The following is a 17,639-nucleotide window of genomic DNA, read 5'->3' on the forward strand; positions in this document are numbered from 1 at the left end:
CCGTCCTCCACTCTCTCCACTGGCTCCCCATCAAACAGCGCATCAACTTCAAGATACTCCTCCTCACCTTCAAAGCCCTCCACCACCTGGTCCCCCCCTACCTGTCTGACCTCCTCATTCCCCACCGCCCCACCCGTGCCCTCCGATCCTCCTCCACTCTCTCCCTGACAACACCCATATCTAAACTCAAATCCTTCGGTGACAGAGCCTTCTCCCGTACTGCACCCCGACTCTGGAACTCTCTCCCCCCATCTGTCCGCGACTCACCCTCACTCCCCACATTCAAGTCCCGGTTAAAAACATACCTCTTCTCCCAAGCCTATGACCTCCCTTACCCATAGCCGGTCTCTCCATCACCTCGCTCATCAATGTGTCACTGTGTACTGTCTCTCCCTCGTCTCCCCCTGTATGTCTCTACCCTGTTTCTTTTGTGTCTTTGTAAGCGTCTTTGGGTTATTGAAAAGCGCTATATAAATTAAATGAATTACCTCAACGCAGGCAGTAGCTGAACTGTAACGTAGAAGTAACTTCTTAACCTGTTGTTGACAGGTGTGTGATTTGGTCACAGTCAAATGGTCTCTGGTTGGTTGTCCAGCAAAAATAAGCGATAATCAAAGACACTAATTACATTCTATTCTCACATAAAATACAATTTTATTCAAAGGATAGATACAATCAGAACAAAGAATACATTATGTACCAACTAAAATTTCCCATCAGATATTACACAGCCTTAAAAATACAGTATATAATCTATGACTTCAGTGACTGTCATGTCTTTCAATCAAGCACAAAACATGATTTTAAGGTGTGTGAATGCACAAACATAGTGCCAGTGAAGAGGATAATCAATGTAATTGTCTTAATTGCAGCCGTACACTCTGATTCACATCATCATGTACTGAAACTAACGGTACAAGATCAAAGGCAGCAGGGCTGGTTACCACCACAGTTTCGATGGCACAAGGAGCTGTTCAATAAGAAAATGATTTTTGTGGTCTCCCTGTTTCAGTTTTCTTTCCTGAGCACTACTTGAGCAGATAAAGCCAAAAGCACTGGGTTGACTCCAGTCCTTGGTACAGTAGAGGAGCAGAGTTATGATGACTTTAGTCTGGCCTGACGGAAGTGCGTTGCTGCGATTAGCCTCTGATTGGTCGGAACGAGCCACCCGGCGGAAGTCCCGCCTCCGTGCTGCAGCTTTCACAGTCCGCCCGGTAAAGGGAAACATCAACAAACAACAACAGGAACCGAACCATGGATCCGTGTCATGAACCAAATAAGAATACATATCTGTCAGTGGTTGCCAACCGCCCTTAAACCGAACAAAATAATAAATATCCGTCGACGGATGCCGACCGTCGTTACACCGCGGACCGAAATCCAGTTTCCAACCGGCAATATTTTGCAAGCGCGCCGTTGCTACGGCGTTGCTATGGCGCCGACCACAATGATTGTGACTGGTTGAAAGAATTCCAAACGGCCGGAGCGTTTTTTTCTCTGATCGCAGAATCATAGGCGGAGCAGCCAGACTCTCCTTCTTTTCTGGAGGAGGGTCTGGCAGGCGAGACTATGATGACTTAGAAGACCATGTCCAGATCTGTAAATGACTGTTGATGTGAAACTCACAGCAGGATAGGGTTTTAAAATACATTGTTACAAAGCAACTTTATTCAAAAGTTGTTGAATAAAGATTGCAATAATCTCTATAGTTTTAGGAGTAGGTTCGTTAGCTTTATTTGTCGGTGCAAGCTATTTTTAGAATGGTGGAGCAGAGCCGCGAGCTGCTCAGAGCTACGCTACAGAGGCTAGACTGCTTGCCGAAAAACATCCCATCGGGAACGCGCATCAGCGGTTTTGCATTAATTTACCTCGAAAACAATTCTGTCTTATAACGTTCCGTTATTATCTCATAGTGTGGTGAATATGCAGGTCACAACTTGTCGACCAGAGTGTTTTGGAGTTGTTGGATTGTGTATTTGATGAGGGAAACCAAGAAACTCCATTAGCCGCCATAGCGTAGTTCTGAGCAGCTCTGCTCTGCCGTTCTAAAAATAGCTTGCACCGACAATTAAAGGTAACAAATCTACTCCTAAAACTATAGGGATTATGGCAATGGGCCAATTTGCCAAAAATGTTGAACTATCCCCTTTAATTCATGTGGAAACGGTGCTTGGTTTCTTGGAGAACAGCATCAGGCCACGTCTGACAGATTTCAGATACAGTTTCTTTTTCACTACAAAGAACAAGCCAGTGTCGGTGCAGTGTGCTGCCAACTCAGCCTCAAGTCATGTTGTCTGCATTCACAATATGACATGTGTCAGAGCACACACGCACACACATCCCCACATGCACACATCTATGGAGGTCAGTGAACTCGGAAGGGCAGTATTGCTTGACAGTGAATGGAGATTCAACGCAAGTTACGTCTACACAGACCCAGGCTGAGAAATATTAAACTGGTGTGCTGAATGTAGGGTCAACGAGACGACAAGGTCTAAAAGAGAAACGTACAAATGTTATTTTGAGCGTGGTGCAGTTGTGAGCTTTGCCCTTGGCTCTAAAATATCTCACTTCCAGCTTCACTTTGCATCATGTGGGTGTGTAACTGTAGCTGTCCAGGCAGAGAGAGGCTCTTAGACACATTTGAAGGTGTGTACTTAAAGGGATAGTTCAATATTTTGGCAAATTGGCCCATTATCCCTATAGTCAGAAGGTTTGTTACCTTTAATTGTCAGTGCAAGGTAGGTGCTGGAAGGGAATTCTGGGCAGAACTTTACGAGACAGAGTTGACAGATAGTCAAATGTTATTTCAACTCAACTCATCAAACCGCATGTCGTTTTAGTACCTACTGTATAATCTAACTAACTCTGGCGATGATTAGTGTGACCCACAGTCACTTGTATTATAATAGCCCAGGTCTGGTATACTGTGTACATGATGCCACCATAGAGGTGCTTCTTCAGGAGAGACTCCAATCAGTCGCACCAGAGATTTGAAAGAACACCTATATGGTTGTTTCCATCCACACACCACTCACAATAAAAATACAGTAGTACGTCTATACTTATACAAAGCATCACACCTCCATCAGAAAAAATGTAACTGTACATTAAGGCCTGTAGTACTGTAGGCTATGGTGATTGCTGGTATGCAGCACATTGTACTGGCTTAACATCAGACTGACATCTCATGCACATCACATACCTTTCATTGTGGCCACCTGTGTCCGAACCACAACACAGATAAACACCTATTAGCCAAAGTCTCAGACTTCTAATAGTTTTCCACTGTTTGATAGATTCTGGGTGTTTTTAATATTCATGATACGATGCAATATATATTGATAAACTATTCCTTGACTCAAGTGGTACAGGAGTAGATATTTATCTGACTTATTAACCCACATTTGTTTTTACTCCTGTATATTAACAACCACGTGAATCTGATTTTACTCTTGAGACTAACAACTACCTGCCAGTGCAACATGGATCACCCATTGCCAGCTACAAATTCATGTTTTCTATAATCTACAAACACTGGATTGTTGTTGTTTTGGGGATCTCACTTTTTTGGGAACCATTGAATTCTATGTAATCACTGAGCTCATACAGTGGGGCTGGGGTTAGCACTGTTTCCTCTCAGCAAGAAAGTAAGACGGTTCTGGGCTTGATTCCCAGGCCTGGGAAGTGTGGGTGGAGTTTCAGGTTCATGTGATATAGGTGGAATGGTGACTCTAAGGCCTTGTTCACACTGCCACTCCAAATCGGATCGCCTGTGGGTGTGAATGTGTGTGTGTGTGTGTGTGTGTGTGTTTTGTTTGTCTCCATATGTCGGCCCTGTAATAGACTGGCGTCATGTACCCCGCCCACGCCCTGCGTCAACTGGGATTGGCTCCAGCCCCCTCTGTGAACCTGCATGGATAAGCCGTATAGACAATCAATGGAAGGATGGATGGAAAGTGAGCTCATTTGCTAATTTTATTATTTAAATAAGAACGGCAGCAACAGGCCTGAGTCTTTTTTTCCTTTCCTTGACAAATTAACAATGTGGTTAACTTTGTTGAACAGTCATGAACAATTCAAAAACATCATAAACCACTGGTTTCATGTGTAAATCGGACACACCTTTCCTGCGTCTTTTTCATACTTCCATGACCAACTCCTTGTTAAGTACAATTTGTCTTTCTTTACACTACATCACAGAACTTTTTCCTTTGCTCCTGTCATACTGTAAGTATTAGAATGATGCTGCATACAGTAGCTACAAAATGTAGCCTAACTACTGTATGGGTCATAACAACCTGCTGCACTAATGATCTATACAGGCTTGTTTTATTTTATTATCATCATCATTTTCTTTATTAAAAGTACATTCCCATTCATTTCTTACTGTCATTGCCCATGCTAATCCTACCTGGACTATGTTGCAACTATATAGTCCCTCTCAAAGATAATAACCCCAAACTTAATACAGTGACTGAATGATTCCTAAAAGCAAGCAGGTTGTAAAGCTGAAAAGACATGGAAAAAAGCTAATTTCTCTGTTTCATATTCAAAACGTTCTTGATAATTTCCAAACAGTTGCAAAAAACTGAAATGTTTCTATAAGAAAAGTAATTAGTCAAACAATATCTTTGATATGTAAGTGGTCCCAGCATTAGTCCATTTCAGTTCTTGCTCAGCCTCTGATTTAAAACAAACCCGACACAATTTAAATGCTGAAGTAATTATCAACCCATCTTGAAATTGGCATTTATAATATAGAAATGTCACAACTGAACCCATTTCTGAATACCACAATATCCTTGATGTGTTACAGTCCCCAATAATAACCCAATAATTGCTCACACAGAGAGCAGAGGGGCCATATATCTGCTATGAAATGAAACACTGAAATTAAAATATTAAAAATAAAAACATCTCAGAATCAAGCAACTGTATAAAATGCCAAAAGCTTTTTTTTTTCATCATAGTTACTTTTTGGATAAACCATGTTCTAAATCCAAAGCTCTTCTGTCTTCCATAGGCTTGTGTATATGTTTCCATACAGTGTAGTTGGGAGGGGTTGAAATGTACACAGTGCAGTAAACACCAATGCATTTGTTGGGGAAAAAATACATTGAGTTATTGGAAAGATTACAATTGTAACTGTAGCACAGTGTTATACAAGGAAACAAAATATTGTATGGAATTTGTCCCCCCAAAAAACATACTCCTACTGTATGTATAAGCCATATTTCTGCATCCACTTTGTGTTTCCCTGTCTTTCTACACTGCAGAAGATTATAGTAATATCCTGTGTGGCTCTGTGCAGTGCACAGACATTTTCTGCAATAACCATCCATAAATGGGCGTCTACATTAATCACGAATCCCCTGTACACTGACTCATGTTGGGTTGGCCTCTCGATTCAGTCTCTCTCATATTTACAGTAATCTGTGGTTGATGACATTATCAGTGAGTGTAGCCATAATCTCATCAGAGATGAGTCTCCCCCACCCCTCTTCGTTACCCTCGTCCTCCTCCCTGTTCACCTCATTCTGGTCTGCCTCCACTCCCTCCCATTCCTTGCCATCCTTACAAAGTTTGCATTCACTGTTCACAACAGGTGCTGCTGTCTGACAACATTGTGATTGGCCGTGTTTGGAAAAGGGGTTTAGATTTTTACTGGAAACTGTGTGTAGTGTTTTGCAAAAGGTGCTTTATGGCATTGACACCTCGAGTCAAAGGCTTTATAGATAGGGTGTTTGGTTTTCCTCTTTGAATGACAGGATTCAGAAACCATCTGATATGGAGCTTTTGTGTAAATGGTTTCCAAAAGAAACTGCTTACACCACAAAGATAGACCACCCCCAACAATGTGTGCACTCTCCTGTGAAGACTGTGTGTGCTATCCTTAATTGTGAGCTCTTCTTTGATTAACACACCACTTTCTTGTTGTCAAAAACAGCTACAATCAGTTAAGAACCATTCTTAAAATTAAATCCAGCTAGAATAGTACTTCACTGTATTCAGGCCTTGAACCGTTTGAATTATTTTGCCCACAGTTGGTCCAGAATACAGCTGGATGTTGACTGATACTGAAAAGCGTGAGCACATCACCCCAGTGTGTGCAGTTGAAGACCTTCCTGGTTACATTTACAGTAAGGCTCTAATGTACAGCCACCACCAGATCTTATCTATACGCTCATGGATCTCTTAAATCTGTGAGCTTATCCCTCCAGCGTAACCAATGGTCATAACTGAAGGTAAAAGGTGACAGAGGCTTTGCAGTTGCTGCTCCACATTTATGTAAAGAGTTACCATTAGAAACGTGCTCCCTGAATCTTTGTCTTTTAAATCCAGGCCAAAGGCACATTTTCATCTCTACGTTTTAATCTCTTGTCTAGAAATAAATTTGTCTAGACTTCAGCAGATACACATTGCTGCACATTGACAGAATGGTTGAATGCGACACAGACTATATTAAAGGGATAGTTCAACATTTTGGCAAATTGGCCCGTTGCCATAATCCCTATAGTTTTAGGAGTAGGTTCATTACCTTTATTTGTAGGTGCAAGATATTTTTAGAACGGCGGAGCAGAGGCGTGAGCTGCTCAGAGCAAATACACAATCCAACAACTCTAAAATGCTCTCGTGGACAAGTTGTGACCTGCACATTCAACACGCTATGAAATAATAACAGAACGTTACGAGATGGAGTTGATGGAGTGAAGTGCGACAGTCGAGGATCCAGGCCCCAGCAGAGATGAAGAAGATCAGAAGGAAAACTGAGACCTCTTTCAGAAAAGTTTGAATAATAAAAAAAAGTCTCATTTTTGTTGATCATTACAAGAGGACAGAGTTTGGATCATTTTAAAAAAGACAGCATGTGAAAACAGCCTGACCCAACCCCAACTACAGCCCTATGCCACAAACAACATCCTATAAAATGATGCATACGTCCTTTATGATTTGGTTTAGTTATAGTTAGGCATACCTGACAACCTGGCATAGAGACTGAAATGAACATATTCCAAGTCTTTGATGTCAATCAAACATTGTCACAATGTGAAAGGGGAGAAAAAGATTGCTACTGTAAGTAAGAGAAGTGTAAAACATAATGAACAGGGTATAAAGGTAGACTGAGAGATGAAGGGATTAAGGGGAGAGAGACACCAACAGCTGCACAGGGAAAGATGAATGATGGAGTCTAAATGAAATGTCATTCCCAGTAATGGGAAAATGCTTCTGCCAGAAAGCAGGTCACATAAATTGCAAAAGATATACTTAAGGATTGTTGCTGGGAGCGCAATGGCTCACAGAACTGTTAACATTAACATTTCCAATATCAAACGCAGGGAGGGCAGAAGGGGAGAAAACGACAGAAAATAAAATGCTCTCTCTCTCTCTTTTCTTTTTTCTTATTTGGCTGTGACCAGTGCTGCCTGGCCAGTTCTACTGTGTCCATTTTAGCACTGACAAAAGCTGGTTTTATTCAGCACCAGTTTCAGATATTAAATTCCAAAAATGTACAATATTTCAGATTCATTAAATTTATAGTTGAAATGTAAGAATTCACATCCAAGCAGCACAGACACAGCAAATTCGAACAACAACTGCTCATTTATAATAACTGTAAACATCATCTTTCTTCTCCGGAATATATTTTGAACAACATGTGATCAGACCTTGCTATATATAATGTTGGGGCCTTTAATTAATTTAAATCTGCCTTTAATTGATAGGATAGATGAGAGAGACAGAAAATGGGGAGGCAGACAGAGGGGGAATGACATGTAGTAAATGGCCGCCCGATGCGGGATTCAAACCGGGGCCAACTGCAGAGAGGACTGTAGCCTCTGCATGTGAGGCACATGCTCAACTCACTGTGCCACTTAACGCCCCTACCATGTGCAATTTCAAGGAACTATAGTTTCAGGCCTTGATTGTTTTCCTCACCTCTGCCTGACTGCTACAGTTTGTACGTCCACATTGAGACACACTGAACTAAGAAAATCTCTATGGCAGAATTTCAGTTTTCGAAAGAATCTGCGTCAAACACACACATACATACACATACAACCACAAAAAAACATCTATGCACGGGGTCTGGCAGCTGCACTTTGTTTCTTGGAGCTCTGTTGTTCCCTTTAATGACTCTCTCAATAGTTTGTTGACTGCAATAATCATGTCAGCCATGAGGGAAAAATAGTCTCATGCAGCCTTATAGTGTAGTCTTTCCTTTTGAAACACACACAGTGCCCCTAGCAAAAATCAATAGGAGGAGGATAAAATGCACTTCCATTTAATTAAGATAACCACCACAATCCCACTCATAATCTCTCTCTTTCCTCCTCCATTATTCTCTCCCTCCATCTTTCTTTCTGTGCTGCTACCCATGTCATTCCCCTCAGGGCGGGTGAGAAATGTTGTCGGTTGGAATTGGGATTTAATCGTTTCATAGATTGACGCCATGTTTTCTTTCCCTGAAGCATGTACTGGCTCCCCCGCCCCCATAACCCCCTCTTTGAAATGTCATCCAGGGAGCGTTCTGCAGCCGGCATGTGTTTGCTGTGGGGCACTTGGTTATTGGGGCTGACATCTTCAGCAGAACAGGTTACAAATGATTGTGTGGATCTGAGTGACAGTGTGGTGCTGCTCCTGAAGACAAAAGACAAAAAAATATATGTGCTTAAGAAAAATACACTTTCTTATTTTGATAACTCACTGCTGGTGGTTTGAAAACTGCCATTACTGTACACTGGGTTTGGACTGAACCAATGTTACAGTATTTCTTACTATTGAGTTGAATGTTGAGTTTTTAAGAGATTCTCATTTATTATTAGAACAATACAGTGAAATAATGAAAAAAATGATTATTTTCAAAGACATCAGAACACTGAATGTCGCACTGAATAATGATTATTTGTCCATTTTCGTTTTCTCATATAGACAGTACACAACCACTCATACCAGCTGAGGGAGCAGAGGCTTTTACTACAAAGGAGGATTTAATGCTGTCAATCTAACTTCAGGTTTAATTCAGGGTACTTATTCCTATATGATGGTGGTTCATTTGTTACTGCAGTAAATCACCAAAACTTATGCTGAGCCTGACTCCAGAGGATCTGATTGAAGCCTTTCAACAGTCCAACTCCTGACTAATCAGATCCCTGGAAAGAAAAGAGTGGTCATTCTTATAGGCAAGGCAAGGCAAGGCAATTTTATTTGTATAGCCCGTTTTTACAAACAGTTTGTCTCAAAGGGCTTTACATGGCATCGTAACAACATCCTCTGTCCTTAGACCCTCACATCGACTGAGGAAAAACTCCATGGAAAACCCTTTTAACAGGGAAAAGTCGGAGAAACCTCAGGGTGAGCAACAGAGGAGGGATCCCTCACCCAGGACGGACAGACGTGCAATAGATGTTGTTACAGACAAGAAAACAGTTTACAGTTTGTCACAGAATGTGCGAAATATGGAAATGTTATGTTATTACATGTTATAGGATCCTGACAAAAACAACAGACTTCACAGTTACGTGATTAACAATATTGATGAGAACATTTATATAAATCACTGGAGTTGTGTCCACTCTGTTTACATGGTAATTCAGAACTATAACAGCTTAATTTTAATTAAACAAAGTTGATTTAACTTAACAGTGATGATCATATTGGTCCTCTTCACTAGTTCAGGATAACATGAAGAGACTCTGTGCTGAGAACTGGAAATAAAAACTGAATCTCTGATGATCCTCAAACTGATCAATGTTTCAGTGATCATGAATCTGATTTAAAAATGTAAACTTCTCAAACATGAACTAGTTTGTGTTGATAATTCATGCTTTTATTTACATACATTACTACTCTGACTCTGTGTCTATCTAAATGTTTTATGTGTGTGAAAAATTCTAATTCCTCCAGGACTCACCTCCCTTCATCGACTTCATGTTTTAAATTTTGAATTGATATTGAAAATGTTATTGCTGCCTCCAATTGCATCTATGATGTGCTGACGAGGTATGTGCCCAAACAAGAGTTGAGATCTATATTCACCCCGAGATCAGAGGTTGTGAGCGAGGACCTTACCTGTTAAAGACACTCAGGAACTCTATCCCAACACAAACCAGACAATGTAACTCTTGCTCCTCATAAAACTGTCTAATATATGTTTATTTAAAAGATATTGGCCTGCCCTTTATCATTGTTTTACATACTTTATTGCTGCCAGGTCAGGAGATGATTGTTACAATCCTTATTTTGGATTATTTTAATCTAGTTTTTACTTTTCTTATAACACATTCTTGGGAAACTGCAAAATAGATAAAGTAGCCTATTATACTGTACAACCTAAACACATTACTGGCTCTGGCCCCTGTAGTGTCACCATTATGCCAGTTTGGGTTTGGAGATTAAAAACAAATTTTAACATTTTAAATGAAAAGCCTCGGACAAGATTTACCAACATTCTGTCAAAACTCAGTCAAACGGGGGAAGTTCCATGTCGATCAGGAAGAGACAGCATTAAAGCACTTAAATCATAATAAATAGGCACATATTGACCCCCCTTAAGAACTGTCTCATAATCATCAGATTCATACTTAAGTTGATGTGACTGTCTTCACAATGTGAACAGGAAGTTCCAGCAGCTGAAGTAGAAGGTGTGTTAAGGTTTCAGTAGGATCATTTCAAAAGCGCAAACTTCTGGGAGTTGTACTTTTCTTATTTTTAAAAGGACATTTCAAAGTGTGTTGTGTGTTTTGTTGTTGTGTGTGATCCCAGTCCCTTAATGCACATGGCAGATACTCCATGCCCCCAGGACACACCCACCTGCCCCCCACTGTTACTGATGCTGGGCTATCCCTGCTCTCCCTGTCTGGCTCTCACACCAGCATTCAATCAAGCGCAAAAAACACAACTGTCCATGTCGCCCCGCATCCCACCCCCACCCCCCGAATCCGTCTGTCCCCTCTCCACCCTGAAAACACCATGTCACCATTGATCCAGCCATGAAGAGATTCAGTTAATTTTCTGCTTTACTTAACAGAGAAGGACAAATATTTTCAAACACCTATCTCAACTCATTGATGATTTTAGTGTTGATCTGTCTTTTTTTTTTCTTTTTTTTCCCAGATATGTCTGGTGCTAGATGAGGAGCAATCACTGACACTTTTGAACCCTGTTCACAATAACGAAGAGCCTTCTCTCTCCACTGCCCTCTGGGCTAAATATACTATTTTATTCAGAAATCTGCTGGTGGCTTTTTCCTCCCTGTTCACGTATCTGGTCCGGCGAAAAGAGACAGAAAGAGGAATTAGGGTAATAAATCAGGAGTGAGAGTGAAGAAGACATCAGAGACAACAGATAGGGGGAGGGATTCACCAAGAATGCACAGAGGAAGGGAGAAAATGAGAAAGAAAACGAAGAGAGAAGACTGTTTCAGCCATTGACAGTAAAATATGAGTCCTCAATGGCTGAGACACAGTTTCCTATTTTCCCCGCCTCTCTCCATCTGCCTCCCTGCCACCAATGTGCTGACATGCAAATAGAGCCAGAGTGGAGTCTCTTGTCTACCTAACAAGAGGCGACAGGGAGCCTGATGCCTAATAATGTCTACCATCTCGCTCAGGGATTAGACACAGCGAAAATTATGAGAGACGTGGAGAGGGGAGAGGAAACTCCAGGAGCTTACATGAGCTGTGTGCAGTGAATGGGGGAAGCCATTACAGTTGTACATAGCAGACTGCACCCAATCACAGCTTCTCATGGCAAACACCCAAAGACATATTTCTGTATTGGCACTGTTAACACTACGTACTAGCGCCCAACAGGACATATGAATTCCATATTTTCATGGGGAATTTGTGATCATCAAGTACAGTCTGGCATCAACACCATCTTGTCTGCTTAGAATCAGCCAGTCACTTTCCCCAACATCTCTGTTGGCCTATAGTTTCTGCTCCATTGAACTCTCAAATGTGCATTTGTCTTTGTAATGAGGGGTGTATGCGCTGTAAAATCCCTCTCTATGTAAGAATTGATTCTTGTTGCTGTGGACACAGTGTGATCTCATCCCGCACTGACACTCTCAGTCACCCGAGGAGGAGTCACTCTTTTGTATTTTACACATGTATCACTCAAGTTTATCATGAAGTATCACAAGATTGTGAACATCATAAACTGTAATTTCCAACCCTGCTTATGTATGCAGGTTCCATAGATCTATCTCAGTGCAAATGTCACTTTAAGACTGAAGCTCCTGTCTCATTCAAAATCACTATTGTAAGAATTCAGATTACTTAAAAGAAAATGAAAATAAAAAACTGCCAAAACTTTGACCTATGTCAAAAACCAATGGAATCAATGGGTTTGTGTTAAACTCAGCTTGTGCTTCAAATGCTAAAATGGAAATTATAAATCACAGCCTGTAGATGTTAATAAGATAAGACAATGCTTGGTAATTGTTCTTCCAGAAGAATGTGTACAGTCACTTTGTTCCATCAGCCAGTGGTGACAATCAATTACACTTGACTGAAGAATGATGTGAAGTGTTCTTGTGAGAACCGATACACAGTGACTTTTGTTTACTCTCCATCCTAAAACTATCTCAGTGTCCTTGCATACACTGTAGAGCCTTCTTACAAATTACAGGATCCACAGAAAATATGATTAAAAAGCCTCTTTTTTCCTTCATCCTCCAAATATGGTTAACGTAAGTACTTGCTTAATCCAAGATAAACCACAGAAGAGACACTGAAGACAATCAAGTGAACACACAGCATCAAAAACAATACACTGCAGTATACTCTCAAACACTCACAGAGCAAGCGTCGCTTTTCATAGAGACGGAAAATGAAAGATTGCGAAAAAGATGTACCTTTGCTTTTAGCTAGAGGAGCAGGAGGAGGTGGAGACAAAACAGAGGATCCACAGCCAAGAGAGCCCAGACAGGGAGGAGGAAGAAAAGGAAACGTAAGTTCAGTTCTAGTCGACACCAAAAACATCAATATATACATGTATATATATACAGGATAAATCAGTGTAGCAACTGAAATGCACCTGTAAATCACAAGACATATGTATACTGTCTGTCATATTTTAATCAAATTATTAATAGAAAGAAAATCTTTAAATGATTAAGAAGAATGATTAATAAAAAATCTACTGGCCATGAGCCATCTGCACCTTCATTTTGTAAATTTGAGGTATTGTAAATTGATTTTATAAATATTCTTCTAACTTGTGTGTTTATGTTTTATAGAATGATGTTTTTATAATCCTTTGCCGGAAATTACAACTTAGTTTACAGTTTAAATTTTCATATAACAAGCAAACCCAATCAAGGTACGTTTTATCAGTCTGTTGTAGACCTTATTGCTGTATTTCAATTTATTAACTATTTATTTATATATCTGTTTTTACATCACATTTTGAGTTTGGAATCTATGGAATTTACTGAGCATAAAAAATATAAATCTTATATCCAAGCCAACATTGAATTTCGAGTGACTGGGTCTTTAGCAATTTTCTGTCTTGATTTTGTCTTCTTCTTCTTACAGTATATGTACAGTATATGTATGTGTGTATGTGTTTAGGTATGTGCACATACAGATTCAGGCTATATTTAGATATGTTTTAGGGGAAAGTTTTTGTACTACAAGCTCAATGCCCTTTAACAACAGAAAGCATTGGCAGCAAAAAGAAAAGGAATTTGGAGAAAATTGGTTAAAGCCTGACATTTATAAGATTATTTGTCTTTTGTATTTTTGTCTGAGTTTACTGAAAATATTGTCATGGCTTATTTAATAATCCTCAAAGATTACAAGAGCACTATGCTGCGCTGATCTAAAAAGGATAAAGAATTGTATGGTTTTGTTATGTCTGTTTGTCTACTTACTAAGACGGATACTGTCATTTTAATAAACATTTAAATATTTAATGTAAAAATATCTTGCTTTGAAATTCTGAGTTGTCAGAAGAGAAGAAGGTTATCCTTCTCGCCAGCCTGCAGTACTGCGTGCATTTGTAGCAGTTCATCAACAAAGCTGATAAAAATCTGTGCATTGCTCCTTTTAGACGATTCACTGAATTGATTGTACTTGCTGTGGACGTCCCAATAACGTTTTTCGACATTGACATTGACATTGATATCCATCATCAGTGAGCCAGGTCGTCTGCTCCGCTGCCAAACTGATCATTGTTTTGTGTTTTGTGATAAAAGCAACAAGTATCCTACGGTCAGGACAACTGAATTACACAATTTGATAAGTAATTAATAACATGCTAATTTATGTGAATTAACACAATTATTAACAGTCTGAGCTCATCCAATAGACGTGACAGTGCAAGTCGTCTAATAAACAGGATGCAGCATGTCTCAGCATAGTAACTTAGTTGCAGTATGCAAATTAAAGAACAATTGAGTTTTAAGTCAGATACAGGCTTGGCTTGGATGTTGTGTTGCTTTAGCGGCCTATTGCACATCGATGCACTGAACAAGGTAGTACAGTGCTTCTCTCAGTCTGTCATTTGTGTTAATATTGGATTTTGTTTGAATGTAACTAACAGTGATGAAGTTTGCGTTTGTGTAGCTTGTAATTTGTCACCACAACAAATGCTCCAAATTTGACAAACTATGTCACAGGTCCGAGGTGATATAAGATTATCTTATTTATGTATTTATTTATTTTATTTTATTAAGCACCACTCAAGACCATGAATAAATTAAGTTCTTGTCTGTTTTGACTTATGAGATTCTATGGCTTTAATTCTCAATATTTCTTACTGAGAAGTACAAAATAAACAGGGTGACATTTCTCAGCCATGAACCAAGATGGCAGACACTATTACTCCACTACTTTCCTTTTAACAATACTTTCAGCAGATCTTACATGTTTTCCATCACAGCTGCATTTTAGTTGCTACCTGTTTTTAAGTTCAAATACATTTCCATGCCAAGTTCATCAAAATTAGCATACTTTAAATTAGGCAACACTGCTCAGGATGTGTAGCAGTAGGATAGGATAATACAATCACACTAATTACATAAGCATGCACTTGCACTCCACTCACCAACACCAAAGCAGGCAACACCACAACAAGCCGACAAGATAGAGAAAAGGTAAAGAGAGGCGTACCTTGTTCTGCCATCATATGTGCAAGGCCTTGACAGGATACGAGAGGGAAAAAAGAGGGGGAAGAAATACACACACACACTTAGTTGCAATACTCTTTAGTATTGTGATGATATATTTTTCCAACACAAGGAAAAACATGACATCAGAACACACTGAAAGGCATCATAAAGCTTCCTGTGGTAGAGCAGGAAGCTTCGTCATAAGAAATAACAGCATGTCTGTAAATGTAAAACCCTACCTGAACATGTCCTGTTCAGTAACAGAGCTCACCTTCACTGAGCTGATAGACTGAAACCTCCAAAACAGGATTTCATCTTTCACTATTTTGCACACTTTCTTTATATACACTGTGCTCATTGTATAGTAATGTATAGCCCATACTATGTTTGTATTGTCCTGCTCTGTCTGTAAATCAGCTACGCAAATAATTGCTAAGGTTGTTGTATATTTACATTCAACATCGTGTTCATTCAAACTCACCTGGCATATTATTGGTGACTTCTGGAAAAGAAGGAGACAGAAGACAAAGCAAACAAAGGCAGCATTAGAAACACTCAAATTACTTGCATGTTGACAAGCATGCAAATGTTCATACTCTTCATAATGCATACAGAGGGCCGGCAGTAGGCACAGCCATGTGTATGTCCATTAAAGGCAGAAGGTTTCAGTAATAGTAAGAGTTAAAACAGCATTGTTGACTACAAAAAATCATTCAATGACAGATGAAATTGAGAGAAGAAAAGTAAAGGTACATGTGCACTGTCTACACCATCACTTCCAGTGCAGACAGCAGGTGCTCTTCCTGAATTATACAAATGAAATAACAACAGAAACCTAAATCAAATTAAAGAAAGAAATATTTCAAGTGACTTGTGAACTTCCTTGTCTGCAGTGATGTGCAGTACAGCACCATACGATGAGTCACATTTCTTAAACCACAAGGCCACCAACATCAATAATAAAGAATTTCCCTTAGATACAATGAATACACTGCAAGACCTCTGGAAGCATGGCCTGTGTTCTTTGAGCTTTTGTCATAGATAAATTGGCCTGATAGTGTCACTAGATTAAAGATCTGAACAGTCTAGCACTATGACCTCACAGCAAAAAGGTCCTTTGTGTGTGGATTTGCATGTTTTTTCTCAGTGTGGATTCTCTCAGGGTTCTGCAGCTTCTTGAGGTACTGGTTTCTTCTCACAGTCCAAAAACATACAGATTAGGTTAATTGGTGCACTCTGAAGTGCCGATGGGCGTGAATGTGAGCATAAGTGGTTGTTTGCCTCTATACGCCAGCCCTGTGATACAGTAGACTGGTGACCTGTGAACAACACTCTCACCCAGTGTGAGATTGGGGTACTATAGCTAAAAGATGATTGGTTAACAAAATGCCATGTGAATGTCCATTTTTAAGTGAGAATCATGCAGCTGCTCATATGACCAATATCACTCTTAGGAAAATGAAAACACTTGTAAGATAAAACAGACAGCAGCAGTCATCATGTAGCAGCACTAAAAGAACATCTCTATGTTGTCGTGTTTTGGGACCTTACTGCTGGTTCATTAGGGCCACTGTATTCTGTTACACAGAATGGAAAATTCAATTGGCAGAGTCATTACAGTCATTAAAGTCCTACTAATCAGATTTAGTAGTTTGTGCATGTTAGACTTGGAGTTCCTCAAGGTTCTATACTTCGACCAGTTGTATTCAACCTATACAGTTTGTGCTTTCTTTAGGAAAGACTTATGTCAATCATGTCAGCCTAACACTAATACACAGGCCTCTCTCTTAACTATCCATACTGTAATTAACTGGAGACAAAACATTTTTTCTACTTCACATAAATAAAACTTTGTTATAATTTGAGAAATGTAATGCAAAGTCATTGTGTTATTGTTTTAAATCTGCAGCTCAACTGTTCTCTTTGTCTACAGGCCCTTCCAATATGGTGGCACCATTAGCATTATGAACCAGAATGTGAATGTGGTCAGTATAACAGGGCAAAAAGTGGCCACATTCATCATGAATATCACTGCCCTCCATTGATTATTGGAACATCTGTGTCTCCATTTAGCGGTACCACTTGCAGGAATAAAGTAGGTGGAGAATGAAGTAAAAGGTAATTGACTTGAGATGCATTAAATGTTCTTAGCAAGGACTAATTGGGCATGTTGGGGTATTAATGTGATCACAAGCTGATGGAGGTCAATCAGATATGCATTAGATATTAATTCACTCTAAACTTGGAACTTGTTCAGCTCAGCTCCAACATGGAGGGAGTTGGTCAAAGCCCACGGCTCATTGCTGTGTGTGTGTAAGTGTGTGTGTGTGTGTGTTTTCTGAATTTGAGATGACAACAGCACTGGACTCGCTCACACTCAAATATCAACAAAAGAGAAACACTTGACCACAGTGGTTTAAGCATGTACAGTACACACACATATGAACAGGTAGAGAGAGAGACAGACAGACAGAGAGAGACAAAGGCAGGCAAAGGGACAGAAGACATGTTAATATTC

General features: G+C 39.8%; 1 protein-coding gene across 9 annotated transcripts in view; it reads right to left on the reverse strand.

The window, feature by feature from the left end:
- The window catches only part of nrxn3a (neurexin 3a), a 118,827-nt gene that overhangs the window by 80,631 nt on the left and 20,557 nt on the right, over positions 1-17,639 (reverse strand). For 5 of the 9 annotated variants that reach the window (XR_015034779.1, XR_015034778.1, XM_085768269.1 and 2 more), the window contains exons 2-4: positions 15,603-15,623; positions 15,123-15,149; positions 12,863-12,874 (exon numbers count right to left, since the gene is read on the reverse strand). Coding sequence is in view for 5 of the 9 variants with exons in the window: in XM_085768269.1 (XP_085624395.1) it covers positions 12,863-12,874; positions 15,123-15,149; positions 15,603-15,623 (60 nt within the window). In the remaining 4 variants the exon portion in view is untranslated. The remainder of the gene's footprint in view (positions 1-12,862; positions 12,875-15,122; positions 15,150-15,602; positions 15,624-17,639) is intronic. The other 4 variants (XR_015034781.1, XR_015034780.1, XM_085768272.1 and 1 more) reach the window with 1 other exon arrangement.

This window comes from Trachurus japonicus, chromosome 22 (assembly GCF_045865225.1).
Source record: "Trachurus japonicus isolate A0001 chromosome 22, Traja_1.0".
NCBI lineage: Eukaryota > Metazoa > Chordata > Actinopteri > Carangiformes > Carangidae > Trachurus > Trachurus japonicus.